The sequence below is a fragment of the Eptatretus burgeri genome, chromosome 3, assembly GCF_056783735.1.
Source record: "Eptatretus burgeri isolate ZD-2024b chromosome 3, Ebu_testis_v1, whole genome shotgun sequence".
NCBI classification, from domain to species: Eukaryota; Metazoa; Chordata; class Myxini; order Myxiniformes; family Myxinidae; genus Eptatretus; species Eptatretus burgeri.
The window spans coordinates 94,768,736-94,783,813 of record NC_140963.1 but is presented as its reverse complement, the minus strand read 5'-3'; the positions used below and the strand labels follow the sequence as shown (position 1 = coordinate 94,783,813).

The following is a 15,078-nucleotide window of genomic DNA, read 5'->3' as shown; positions in this document are numbered from 1 at the left end:
AACGGTAGTCTCGCAACCAACCAACAGACAAACTATGGCCGCTATCAGACCAAAGACAAAAACGGGTGCTATAAAATTTGTTGCATACTTCTCGGAAAATGATTTCTCATATAAAGTCCGACGTGAACTTCCCAGCTTATTTAATGCGGGCAATGCATGCACATACTGCAATGCCTATTGCTGGAAGGAAGAGTGACCAGCATTTTGTTGTGAAAAGGGAAACGTTCACTTAGATCCCTTGCCACTTGCCCCACCTGAAATGCAGCAGTGATGTGAAACTGGAGGTTCTGTATTCTTTGACAATTTGAGGGTATACACCAATGCCCTTGCTATGGCTTCTATAGGATGTGATGAACAGATCATGCATGGCTTTAATCACACTTTCAAAATTCAGGGAAAATTGTATTGTAGGATTGGATCACTCAGGCCAGGAGCAGGTGAAGAACCAAAAATTGCATAGCTGCACTTCCATGACACAAATCATGAGGCAGAAAACTGACTTAGGGATAATCCTCATCTCAACTTGACTTCACCACACTTCAGACATGTTTGCACAGGGTCAATCCTAACATAGCCTCTTTAAAGGCAGCACTTGATTTCGCAAATCAACACTCTGACATGGAAGTGCTTCTAAGTGCTCAAAAGAGACCATCAGATGAGCATGCCAGATGTTACAACCTTTCCACCACAAGTGAGGTTGCAGTTATCATGCCAGGTGAACAAGCAAATGACTTGGATGTAATCCTACAAACAAACACAGGTGACATACAAAGAATACATGCATGGCACAGGAGGTATGACCTATTGCACTATATCTTGCTATTTCCTTATGGAACAGATGGATACACGGAAATAATTGTGCATGCCAGTGCACGTGGTCATGTAGCACCTGCAGAATACTATTGTTATTGCCTACAGATACGCACTTCCAAGTCTAATATTCTCTTGAAATCCCACAGACTCACACAGCAATATGCTGTTGATACATTTGCCAAAGTAGAAGCTTAATGGCTCTGTTGGGTAAAATACCATCACACTGAAATCTGAGCAGTGAAGTACAAGGGATTGCTGGATGCAGTTGATTCTAATGATAAAATGCATCCAGGTATAAAAATTATTCTTCCACCCATCATCTTTGGTTCCCTACGACGGTACACTGAGACTTTTCAACATTTCAACATGCAATGGCTGTTGTGAGGAAGTATGGCAAGTCCGACTATTTTATAACTTTTACCTGTAACCCAAATTGACCTGAAATCAAGGACCAAAAAGTACAAAAGTAAAAAAATTAATGTGGACCCGAACTGGTCCAAAAGTAAAAAGACAAAAGAGCATAACGAACACCATTTCTATCTATCTTAGACAATCTTACATATTTAACAATACAAGGTGCCATGACTTTAATTCCGCAGAAGGGTAGATAAGGGAGAAAGAAAAGAGAAAGTTTGAGGCATTGGCATCCTCTGCGCTCACTCAGCGTCAGCTGGCGAGGCCACTGCTTTCCTCTGCTGGGGAAAGACAAGGGAGAGGGGACTGTGATAGAGTGGTGTCGCTGTGTGGCAGGGTTATTGGTCCACCTCATCCCGTGGCACTCCATTTCATCTCGTGGCGCTTCGCTGCATCTTGTGTTGCTTCACCTTGAACCCACCAATAGAAAGTCCACTCGTAATCAAGCTGAAAATAACATTTGAATACCCTCAAAAAAAAGAACATCTGTAAAATCCCCTGGAACGCGATCTTATACATTCAGAATGGGGCGGAGCCCAGTGTCTCTGGCAGGCATAACAATGCCACAACTCATGTTCTAAGCATGCCGTGACCATTGGCCCAGCCTTTGCATGCGTCCTGACGTCACCTTTTCTGCGAAGCCGTTGGACAGGAAATGGCTTCATTAGTCTTCGAGGTGGGCCATGGGGCTGATCCCCTGACTTAGGAGTGTGCATCACTCCCCACTGGTAGCTCAAGCATCCTGGAGAGTCGGGAATGGTTCCCCAGGCAGCATTATGGTTGCCACCAACAGGGAGGAATGACAAATGTTAGCGCAAACTTGCGCTAAACGGCAGCAAGCTTGGTTGGTCATAGCACTCCAAGCGGAGGCGAAGTGACACCCCGAGCAGGCACGATGGTGGTGGCTGTCGTCAATCGCAGGCAAATGGTTAAGATGGTGGTTGGAGCAGTGTTGTGGTTGGAGCAGTGTTGTGGTTGGAGAGTGCTTGGAACGGCACCATAATGGAAGAGTGATGGTTGAGGCTGAAGTGTATGGCGTGTGAGAAAAGCGAGATGATGGTTGTTGGTCTTGTGTTGTGGAGATGATTGTAGTCTTGTGGTGGTGAAAGCATGGTTGAAATTGGTGGTGAAAGCATGGTTGAGGCAGTATCGTTGAAAGCATTATGGCGGTTGAGTTCTGCAGCGCAACTTGAACAGGATTTTTGCGGTATATGCTAATGAGGTGACACACATGGTTTGAAAGGGGCTTTAAATTGAAAGATAGAAAAATGTGGAGAAAGTGGGGAAAAAAGACCTAACTAATCCCTCAATATGCATATTCCATTTGTGGCCCATAAGACACAAGGGAAGGACCCTATCTGTAACAAGTACGAACAAAATAACTATCTCAGGAACTGCAATTTGTTGATTGCCATTACTGGGGAGTGACAGTTTGCAGAACCATAACAATATATTCAACAACCTTTCATCCAAATGACTGACTTCTCCCGCTGCAATTATCATCTCTGTGCACACCTCATCAATGCCTGGCACTCTTCCCTTCATCCTCTTCAACGCTGTCCGCACCTCGTCCTGCTCCATGATCTCCACCAACTCCACTTTCTACTCTACATTACACAGTTGCTCAAAATAATTAATTATATGAGAAAATAATTAATTCCGGAGAAAAAGTCTAATTCGCCCTGCCATGACGCATAGTGCGTCACGTCTGTTCAAGCCATATAGCTTTTTAGCATCTGAGCTATCGTCATTAAATCTTCAACAAAAGTTTATTATGAGAATATGGAAAACACAAACAAATAAAATGTGCAATTTTTTTGAACTGTCATTTTCATCAAGTTTACTCCTGGAATGTGTTCATTTACCAAGCAGTACTTGCCAAGCCAGCCATTCCTTAAAGGTTATGAATGGAGTTCTTGCTTGAGTGGTTAAATGCCACTTGGCAAGTGCACTCCAAGAAACTTGGTAACTGAACACAACCCTGTGATTTGGGCGATATAATACAGCAGCAGTTCACAAAGAACGAGAAATGGAGTTCTTAATGTACAGTGTGAATCTGCCACCAGAATGGGGTTCAGGTTGATCAAACTGGAGGAGACAATAGTCAGGGAGTGACACGAAGGAGTTTGGGACATCCTGAAGGAGGAAGGATTCTGTGAAACAGATGATGTCCAGTTTTTTGGCAGCAGTCTGAATTGAGAGAGATGTCAGCTTGAAGCAGAGAACTCAGGATTTTTAGGTGCACACAGTTAGGGACAAGGGAGAGGAAAGGAATGACAGTTCAAAAAAATTTCACATTTTATTTGTTTGTGTTCTCCATATTCTCATTATAAACTTTTGTTGAAGATTAATGTCAAGAAAGGCAAGGAGAGTGCAGCTGCAGTCTAATTTGTTAAAGGACTGGAGAGGAGCAAGACGGGAGCAGGTCGATTTAATGTTGCGATGAAAAGGCTGCAAAATGATCCTGTTCCATGCTCTGGGGGGGGGGGACACCTCACCAAACATCGATATACACTCTGGGAGAGGCGTCGGAGTGAGGAAGATGGGGAGGGGGGGAGTTTGGGAGAAGGTAAGCATGAGGGGAAGGAGTTCGAGACATGCATTTGATTGGGGGACTTGAGAGGGGAATGGGGGAATGGGGGGAATGGTGCTTGACTTGCGTTTGGAAATGGGACTTGTGGAGAAAATAGGTGGGGGGTAGTACAGGATTAATTGAAAATGGATACGATAAAATAGCCTGTTAATACAGCATATGAAGACCACCCGGAAATGTCCATGAGGGGTGGAGAGGGGAGGGGTTTGGGAGGAGGTAAGTGTGAGGGGAGGGAGAGGAAAGGCAGCACGATGGGAAGGGAAGGCAGCACAATATGAGGTGAAGGCAGCACGAGGGGAGGGGAAGGCAGTGCGAGGGGAGGAGAAGGCAGCATGAGGGGAGGGGAAGGCAGCGCAAGGGGAGGGGAAGGCAGGGCAAGGGGAGGGGAAGGCAGCACGAGGGGATGGGAAGGCAGCATGAGGGGAGGGGAAGGTGGTGTGAGGGGAGGGGAAGGCAGCGTGAGGGGAGGGGAAGGCAGCGTGAGGGGAGGGGAGGAAGCACGAGGGGATGTAAGGCAGCGCGAGGGGAGAGGAAGGCAGCATGAGGGGAGAGGAAGGCAGTGTGAGTGGAGAGGAAGGCAGCACGAGGGAGGGGGAAGGCAGCATGAGGGGCGGGGAAGGCAGCATTAGGGGAAGGGAATGCGGTGTGAGCGGAAGGGAAGGCAATGCGAGGGGAGAAGAAGGCAGCATGAAGGGAAGGGAAGGCAGCATGAGAGAAAGGGAAGGCAGCATGGGGGCAAAGGAAGGAAATGTGGTTTGAGGGGAAGGGAGGGTAAGGCAGCATAAGGGAAGGGGAAGGAAAGGCAGCGTGAGAGGAGGGGAAAGGAATTGAGATACCACGTGCCCAAAGAGCAACCTTTTCTTTTTAATCACTGGGTTCTACATAAGACCGGGCAGGAGTATTTAACATCCATGCAATCTCCCTGGCAAAGGACTGCCTGCATGCATGCATGTTCGCACATGCAGTAATCTTTGCATCCCTCCAGTCAGCTCACTTCAAATCCGATTCGTATATGCTACACTCTGGGGAAGCAGTTTTAAATTCAAAACTAAACCATCAGTCCAAAACAGTCCCATGACCAGAAGGGGATGGTTGGGGTATGAGGGGGAGAGGGAAGGTGGGAGGGAGAGGGAGAGAAAGACAGAGGAAGGGTAGAGGAGAGGGAGATGGGTGGGAGAGGGGTGGGAGAGAGGTAGGAGAGAGGGACAGGGGTGAGAGAGGACAATAGGTGAAAGAAGGAGAGGAGTAAGGGAGGAGAAGGGTGGGGAAAGGGAAGGGGGAAGAGAGGGAATGGGGTGGAGAGGTGACAGGAGCATGAGTGGTGGGGTCAAAAATAATGTCATTAAAATTTTTATTTTTGTTGAGTTGAAATAACACATATAGACATAATTGACCACAACACTTGGAATTTAATTCTTGGACTTGAAATGTTTGATAAACACCATTCTGTAAGAATTTTATTACTTCAACAGGTGGTGGAAGACCAAAACTATCAAAACTAGAGGGGGAGCACTCGTGAGAGTGCAAAAGCTCCGCCGCCAATACTGCTGGGTCACTCAAGTGAACCTTATATCTTATTAATTAAATATGATGTCAACAGTTCTGACAGAGTTATAGTTCATTTCTCCAACATTTTTTTTTGTTCCAACATTCCAACATCCAAGAAAAAAAAGTTATGACGTCAAAATATCCCCGCTGATGGAAATCGCCTGAAAAATTATCTCCGAAACTAGACAAGCTTTTTGAATTCTGTTTGCGGGGATATATATGTATGTATGTATATATGTATATACTGTATATGTATATATTGTGACAAATTTGCGCCCGCCAGTGTGCGAACAGCCGCTTTAGCCAATGGCGGCCGTCTCGCCCACCGGACGGACAATTCAGTCGTGACTTTCCGGAACAACGCCGAAAACCAATCACGGGTGTGCTCCAAGCGCACACCATGGCCTTGTCAACACTCCACCCACGCGCGACAGGGTCAATCGCCGAATTATCGATATACCTAAGTATTCGCGCGGGCAGACTAACGAGTGACCATACCTCAACGAAGGCCTGCTTGGACACGAACCGCTTAAGCGGTTCGTTCCGTTCTGGGATAACCGAGCGGTGTATTATCGCCAGGGCTCGTTGGACCCGATTCTATTATATCGGCTATTTAAAAGCCCACTAAATTCCGAGAGCAATATGGCAGTTCAATTGGGGTAAGAGGACACAACCAAGGGGTTAACATTTAAACACGCACATTTATTATTTACACCCGTACACAGTAATGCAATGGAAAAGGTGAAACACGCATGCATTTATGCAAGGCAAAGAAAAGCAATGCAATCATCAAAAGCACGACAAGAAGAACTACAACCGTTGTCTATTTATTATGCACAAGCACTTATACAGTTCAACTTATTGGACTCGGTGCCACAACTTCCACACAAATAAACAAAGAAAAGACCACCCTCATAGACAAGGGGGTCAGGCTGGACCCGAAGGCCTTTATGACGTGGAACTTGGCGGACCAAAGGAGTTCCACGAGACCGTTGCAGGTTACCTGCACCCTCGTGGTGACTGGCTTGGGCGACCCTCGATGGACCCTCTCCAGCCCTCACTGACTGATGCTCCACCGACTGAACGCCAATGCGGCGCTCCATTCTCCGTTCTCTCCACGCAGCTCCCACTCCCACCAAGACCAGCGTGCCCCACGGCCTCTCAACTCGCCCTTTTATCTTGATGGCGCATCGCCCCCCCCCCCTTCGCGGTGCGCGGGGGAGGAAAATTCCCGGAGAGGAGTCGGGTTTTCATACGTTTAGTAAGCGTCACTTCTGTTTACCAGTTCTGAGGGGAAATTCCTAGAAGTGTGTTATTGGAGCTTCTTCTTGTTCTCCATTGCGTAGATGTTATTCGCTGCGGCGAGGTTTATGTTGTGGTTGTTTGTTGTGGTGGCGTGGCCGGTGGTTGGTGTTGTGGTTGAGATGGTGGTTAGGTGATTGGCGGGGTGGAGAAGGTGGTGAGGCAATGTTGGCGGTTGTGGGTATAGTGGTGAGGATGGCGTGGTTTGTTGAGGTGCGGGTGTGGTTGTGGAAAGGAAGTTGGTCTGAACCGGTTGTTGAGAGCGATGTTGGTGGTGGTGGTGGTGGTTGGTGTGAAGCAGTTGATCCAAAATAACGATAGCAAAAGAATAATGGCTAACTCAAAGATCACAGCCCTGATAACACGAATAATACCCTTTAAACATCGGTGGGGAAATCTATCTGAACCCACACTTAGCGATATAACTGATCTTGGGGATATCCTTTATGGTGTCCTGTGAATTTCCACAGCCGTAACAATATATATATATATATATATATATATATATATATATATATATATATATATATATAATCATCCTGTACCCCTTGGCTAATCACTGACAGTCAAAACGGCTGTTCAACAGCTGTGCTATGAAGTGACCATTGAAGGTTCAAATGACCATCCGTGACCGTTTTGTCTGACAGTGAGGACAGTATTGTCCACAAATAAGTTCACACATTTACTACACGCAGTGTTATTGTTGATATTTGAAGGTTTAAAAGGTGGTAAGTTTCTTTTGCGTTTCAGTATATGTTCATGTTAATGTTTGTACTTTGGTGTTTTTATGACAATAAAAGTTTTGTGTATGCATAGCTTACATTTATACCTCTTGTGTATTCATTATATTCATTTATCAAGTTCTGTGGAGGAGGTAATAGGACTTAGTAAACACCATGTAGAATATTGGCTCAGAGGTACATTGTGAAAGTGTTACCCTTGAAGCAGAATTAGATGTTATTCATCAAATGGATGCTGGTGAATGTGCCATTGTTGTTTCTGAGTTAAGTTTGACACCGATCTATAAATATGGTGCAGAAGAAGAAGAAGAAGAAGAAGAAGAAGAAGAAGAAGAAGAAGAAGAAGAAGAAGAAGAAGAAGAAGAAGAAGAAGAAGAAGAAGAAGAAGAAGAAGAAGAAGAAGAAGAAGAAGAAGAAGAAGAAGAAGAAGAAGAAGAAGAAGAAGAAGAAGAAGAAGATTTACCATCGACTTCAACCACTTTTGGAAGAGGTTTATTTATATTTAAATGTCTGGTAATTGTTTTGTATTTATTTATCTGTATGTGTACTTGAATATGACTGTCATTAATCAAAAAGGCTTCAGCACAATGCAGGGATTAAAAAAGAAAAAAAGAAAAAATTCGGAAAAAATTTCGATTTTATTTTTTCTTTCAAAAGGTTCGAAAAAACATTTTTGTGCCTAAAACGCTTCCTGCCACTCACTGATGAACCTCTGAAAGTTTGACGAAGATCCGTTCCCCCATCTCTGAGAAAAATGGGACACACACACACACACACACACACACACACACACACACACACACACACACACACACACACACACACACACACACACACAAACGGCTCTCTTGTTGTATAGATACAAACAGCCACAAGCTTTGACTTTTAAGATACTAACCATTTACTTTCAAGCTCAAAGGGACAAAACTGCCAAAATGGACAGCATTCTTATTTTGAGGGATGAAAAGATGACCAAATGTGGTATCTCCATTTAACGTATGATCACCAGATTGGAATTATATCTATTATCCAAAACTTGCCCCCTCTGTCTGTCTGTCGTCTATACACTTCTAAACCACTGGACAAAGTCAGTTGAAACTTCGTGGTTGTACTCAAGGTGTGCAGTATTGTTGTTTTTTTTAGAAAGTTAAGATGGTTACAATCAAATTATGTTTTAACATTAATGTGAGTGAATTATCACACTGCATTTTTGTTGGTTTTAACTTGTGTTTTAACATTAACAATTCCATCCATCCATCCATCAGGACCATACTCGGTGCAGAGCATGATGCTGCCGAAGCAGTCTCCTGAGCTATTGGGCACAATCCTGGACAGGTCAGCACTCCGACGCGGGATACCAGCAAGCTGGTACTCATTTTGCCGACCTCGGAAGGATGACAGGCTGAGTCAACCCCACCTGGTATTAATTCAACAGCAAGCAGGATTTAAACTCAGGACCCTTGGATCCCAAGTCCACCACTTTAGCCATGAAGCCAACACCAGACATATTAACAATTCGCTTTATGAAATCCATTTGCTTCAGTCTTGGCTTTTCAAGCCCAACTTTGGTACATTCAGGGTTCAGGGCCAGGACAGTATGGGAGAGTACATGAATGGACTATGGTACAGGGGAATATATGACTGTGTAGAGGGGAAAGGCAGTTAAGGGATCGAGGAGTAGGTACGTAGATGTTAGCCGAAATGGGCCATCTAATCACACACAAATGTAAGTTTTGTGCAAACATTCCCTGTCCAAAACTCAAATCAACCTGCGCATCAGTGGCTGCAAACATACTAGGGACATCATTGATCATACATGCAAACAAGCTTTAACCATCATACTGCTAGTTTCACACAACCATTTGACACATTGTTGTCAACTGTAAAGATTCATGACAGTTGAGAAAAACTCATTATTCACAGTCTCATATGCATTAATTTGAAGAAGTGTCAAAAGAGGGATTTGCCACTTGCATAATTATCTCATTAGTTGTGCTATAATAGAAAAAGGTTCAAATGTTTGAAGTTGTGCTAAAGTAAAAAGACTATTGTTCTTGACACAAAACACAGTGGGCAATGAAACGTGATGACGGGCCTGACCTCTGTGCGATAGAAGCGAAATACGTTGCTTGAAAGAGCACAGCCAACAAAACCCTCGGCTGCGCTTGGATCATGCAGGAAGCGGATCTCCAATGGTATGGCACCTTCGGCTCCAAGGTCAATGGTCTGCGTACGCACATGACGTTGCCAATCCCACACGTGCAGCCGCTGCCCATAGTGCCCTAATTGTAAAGGATTGTTAGAACATCTGGACAACAAGCTTTTCTTTAAAGCACGAGTTAATTTGCAGCCGGGTTGTGAAAGCACAATGCAATGTACACAAAATTGTCTACACGTACTTTTGCAGGACATGTTACACTCGCGTGAAAGCTCAGTGAAATGGGCGAGTCTTTTCCTCATCATTGCCTTGAAAAGTATATTTATCAATCTTGCTTTTGGTTGCAGTTCTCATGCAATTAAGTCTGCATAATGTGTCAGGGAGTGCCAGATAAATTTAACACATTCATCAAACTAGAGTTCATAGAACACCTTACCCCATGCTGTCTTTAGAAATAAGGACGTGAGTGGGGTCTTCGAAGGGCAAGTTTGTTTGGTCGTGATGATAAAATGTTATTTTTTTCTCCCCATAATATTTTGTTCAAATACTGCTAAATGAAAGGGTTATTGAAATGCAAAAAAAGGCGATTTGTTTTCTGCAGTGTCCAAGTATATAATTCAATTGAAATAAAATAAAGATTTTAAAGGTCATATAAAAAAGTTCAGAAGTTTACCGCCATTGTTGCAGCGTTTTATACACCACCATATTTAACACATTAAATTATTTATTTGTGCCTGTTGTTTGTGAATTCCTTTAAAACAGCAAGTTTCATGTTTGTAATGATTTTCAATTTTGCTTGACGACCAGACAGGCAGACAGAATGAATTTTTTTTTTAATCTCGCTCCTCTTTGTGCAAGCGTGATTGGGACGAATTCAGAGCAAATGCACTGCTGAACAACAACTTTGTTTTCCGATTAATGTTCCAATTCATGTTCAAAATATTACATTCAATTGAAATTAAGTTGTTCCTCGATCATAAACCAACACTTGCAGTCAGATAGAAAAAAGTGAAGCAATTGCTTAACCTCGCTTTTCGCATTGCGTGGGCAGTGTAACAATGGTCACAATGTGGTAAAAGGATTTTCAAAAGAAAACACCTTCATTTTCATGCCAAGTCTGAGCCACTCCATTCCAGACTCACTTGTTTACTTTGTAGGCAAGGTCATATAATCTACAATTGCAGAAATGAAAATACATTGCCATTTTCAAACTCTCATTGTTGGGAAGTAGCTTACTAATATTAGTGACACTACCATAGTGAGCTACTTTTTCGGTAACTTTACAGTCGTGAGTTACTTTTGTTTAATGATAGATTTACAGTAACGAGCTACTTATCTCAGCCAAATGTCGTTGATGCTACCACTATACAAGATGAACTGCATTTTTTTCTTGCAGCCAAGGAACATGATGAATTGCTTCGCAATGACACCGACCTTTTGCCCCGCAGCTGCCGAATCAGAATGTGTTTCTTTTACCCCAGCCTAATAAAAAATAGTGTCACTTTTGGCAAAGAAAGGGAATACCTGTGATTGAGTGCACGCTTAAAATTTACATTTCAAATTGGGAGACAAACAGGACTGTAAATAATTGGGCACTCAAAATTTTCATAAATTTTAAATGAAGCTGCTATAATGTGGCTGAAGGCAGCAATGATAATCTGAAAAACACTCCTGCAGAAGGAGCAGAAACCCGAGAAATGGATGACACACTTGGCCATACACACTGTGCCCACCAAAACAAAGGGACGTGCAAACATTGAAAACGTTGTACACCAACCTAAGGACATATTATTGTGAGTTCAACTGTACACAGACTTTAACAAACTCTTAACTACTCATTCCAACTCTCGCTTCCTCATACAAGGCAATTTCAATTGTCACCATGCAACTTGGCTGGGTGTTGGTTGGTACCCTCTCACCATGCATGGCACTTCAACAAAGAACTTCTGTGACTCCATGGGACTGACTTCATCCATGAGCTTTCCATCCCAGATTTCTCCCAATGGCAAATTCTCCCTTCTGGAATTGGTGATGAATAACTTTCCTGAAAATGGCTCCTGCTCTTCCTCTGCTCCAATTGGTTCATCTGATCATATGCTTGTGAAAGTTAACATCTCTCTGGCTATTCTCAGAGAACTGCCTCAACACTGGTGAGTCTGGCATTTCACTCAAGCAGATTAGCAGGGACTGGAAGCAGCCATCTCTCTTCAGTCTCCCAGATCTACTGCCCCTGATGTTAACTCAGCCTGGAATTTCTCGCACATCCAGGTATTCGAGAAACTCAGTGACTCATCACATTGCGCTACGTCTGGCCATGCATCAATGCCAACGTGCCACCATCATATACACCATTAGAGCAAGCAATGTCTTCGATACCAATGGTCAAAGATCCAACGTCATATGTTCATACCACTTCGTAGCTTTTCAACACAAGATAAGCATTTCAATAAGGTTCATGTGGATATGTCGGTCCCATATCACCTTTAAATGAACAATGCTATTTACTGACTCGTGTTGACCGCTTCACCCATTGGCTAGAGGCTACACCAAGAGCTGACAGCACTGCATCGACCATCGCCAGGCCTTTGTCCACACCTGGATCGCATATTTTGGTGTTCCATCAACCATCACCATGGATCGTGGTAGCCAGTTAGAATTGACTCGATTTCGCGAGCTGACTCATCACCTGGGTACCGACTGTGTACAAACCACCTATAACCATCCAGCATTGAAAGGTATGGTGGAATGTTTCCACTGCCAACTCAAGTTTTCCCTGAAAGCACAGGACATCACCATACACTGGATGGATATCATATCTGTGGTCCTGCTGAGTTCGTAAGTTGATCTAAAAGACAGCCTTGGTAGCTCCACTGCAGAGCTGGTTTTCGGTGCACCGCTTCGTCTCCCAGTCTTTTGTTCTCCAATAATTTTCTTCATGCACCCACATATTCATATGGCATGACGCTGTCTGGAAAACCTTGCAACAACCTTATGATGGACCTTACAAAGTTATACAATGCTCCAATGATACCTTCAGACTCAATATTAACTGTGGCCGTGATATGATCTCCATAGATCGCTTGAAACCAGATTTTCTTGATGCAGCACCAGACCCGACTCTCTCACTGACCAACGGGTTGACACATACTACAACGATACCCTTACTGCCGCATACGACTTGCTCTGGGCATCAAATACACTTCCCAGCACAATACTTATGCAGTACATTTTGCTTGTTGGCCATTTCTCTTTGCTGCGACTTTCATTATTGCATGAGCAGTCGACAGGGTGGCCACAAAGTGGAGGATCAATTTGATAACTAACATTCAAAACATACTGATGCCACATTTTGTGGCCACCTTGTATATCTTTTCTCCGACAGACCGACACCATTACGTATTTTTGTTTTACCTTCTGTTTGATTAATGCACTAGGAGGGGGAGTAGTGTCGTGGCATTTTTTTTCCTTTGGTTTCATAATATGTGAATATGCTTCACATTTGGTTTATCACAGGATTTCCGGAATGGGGGTTTCAGAGGTCGGATGCTGGTGGTTTAATAAAGACTGGACTTGGAATCCGAACGTCTCGGATGCCATTTCTTCCATGCTAAAATGCGATGGGCTCCTTCATGTCAATAACATAAATGCAGATGAGACAGTCAGTTTTATGTCCCTATATGAATGATAGCATACTCTGAAATATAGTCTCTGCCACAGTATCATCAGAACAACAGTGTTTGAATCCCATCAGAGATTGAACCCACCTCTGAGATTGAACCTCAGAGATTGAACTAGATAGCTTGCTGGCAACAGAGCTATTCTGAAACCTCTGCGCTCCTATGAAATACATCATTGGAGCATCATGATATAAAAGGATTTTTTTTTTAACGTTATGCAAAAACAACCACACTATCACAAAAAATTCTTCTGTGTACTGTATACAATTTCAAATGCAGTGCTTGTAAAATACTTTACAAAAGTCTTGACACCAAGTGGGTACTCAGATGGCCTTCAGTATACCTGCAGCGATGTCTTCAAAACGAAATCCTTTGCTAAAAACCTTTGGTGTCCCCCATTCAGTGCTAATCATGACGTTGTGCCGTGGCTGATACCAGAAGTCATAGCCAAATGGTGCACTTTCACCTTCCTTCTCCCAGGTCCCTTTCACATCAAATGTTTCTCCATCAAGCAAAATGAATCCACCTGCAAAGAAACATTTCCAATTTTGAATGCATTATCATTTATCCTTGAAATAAACCTATCAATAAAAGATATCTTGAAATTATGTACACAGAATCACCGATTTCTCGACCCAATTTTCGGCTGAATATGTGCCCCCTTCGCTCCCATATTTTTACACCTCTCTCCTCCCCTCTTTTCCCTTCAAGACACACTCCTCACACTGCCGAACCACCTTTCTTTACCATCATCCTCTTCAAATTTTTCTCAATTTCAATATCCTCAATTCAGGTTCCACCCCATACATAGGTAACAAATGGCTACTAGTAGGGAACAAAAAAGATGATGATGATGATGATGATGATGATGATGATGATGAGAAAGGGAGAATTTCAACACAATGGATGAAAAGTTGAAGTGCTATCACATCACTGCCATGCTTTACTCAAAAAAATAATGAGCTATTTTCAGTCCACTGCTGAACAAAGACCTCAGCATGGTGACATCATGTTGATCTGTCTCTTGCTTTTGTTGTTCCAATATTTATCTCTTTCCCAATATTTATCTATTTCATCCCTCCATCTTAGGTGTGGCCTTTCCCTGTACTGTTCCTGTTGCCATCTATAGGTCTCCATGTAGTTCATATTGTTGTCCACCTGTAATCTGACCTTCTACTAAAATGTCCTCCCCATTTCCATTTCCGAAGTTTGATTATTTCTAAGATATCCTGAGTTTTGGTTTTTTTCTCTGACCCATTTATTTGTCTTTCTACATTTGCAGGTAAATATACCTAACTTCTATGGATTGCAGTAGCAAGTTAAACTACCACTGCTACTTTTGAGTTCTTTGGTGTTTGCAATGTTGTGATCTTGTCAAAAGAACACCGCATTAAAAAAAAAAAAAACTCCTTGGAAAGAAACAAGTGTAGTTGGAAAGACGCATCATGTTCAAACAATCTGGCATGGCCACAGCATAACAGGCCCAATTTTTTGGTCATTCAGTGAACTTCAACAGGGATTATGTCTCACCCTCAAAGGGCAATCGATTTGGTTGCTAAAACTTCAGGAAATTATAATCACGAGGAGGTTCCGTGGGACATCTAACGATAGAAGCTAATATACATATGGTTGTGTGTGAGGAATGGGTTCTAGTGGACTTGTATTCATTTAAGCAGCAATGACTAACATGTATGTTTTGTTGGTGCTGTTGTTATTTTTGATTATCCCCAGTCAGTTCTCCTCAAACAGGCCCGTGGCAAGGAGGTAGGCAATCAATCTTCTGGGATCGACCCCAAGATCCCTCACATCTAAGATCCCTCACATCTGGGATCG

At 43.2% G+C, this 15,078-nt stretch overlaps 1 protein-coding gene across 6 annotated transcripts in view; it reads right to left on the bottom strand.

The window, feature by feature from the left end:
• Positions 1-15,078, bottom strand: part of SELENBP1 (selenium binding protein 1) — a 155,819-nt gene that overhangs the window by 29,270 nt on the left and 111,471 nt on the right. For all 6 annotated transcript variants that reach the window (XM_085874607.1, XM_085874601.1, XM_085874602.1 and 3 more), the window contains 2 exons: positions 13,589-13,771; positions 9,511-9,692 (listed from right to left, as the gene is read on the bottom strand). In XM_085874607.1, coding sequence (XP_085730733.1) covers positions 9,511-9,692; positions 13,589-13,771 — 365 coding nt within the window. The remainder of the gene's footprint in view (positions 1-9,510; positions 9,693-13,588; positions 13,772-15,078) is intronic.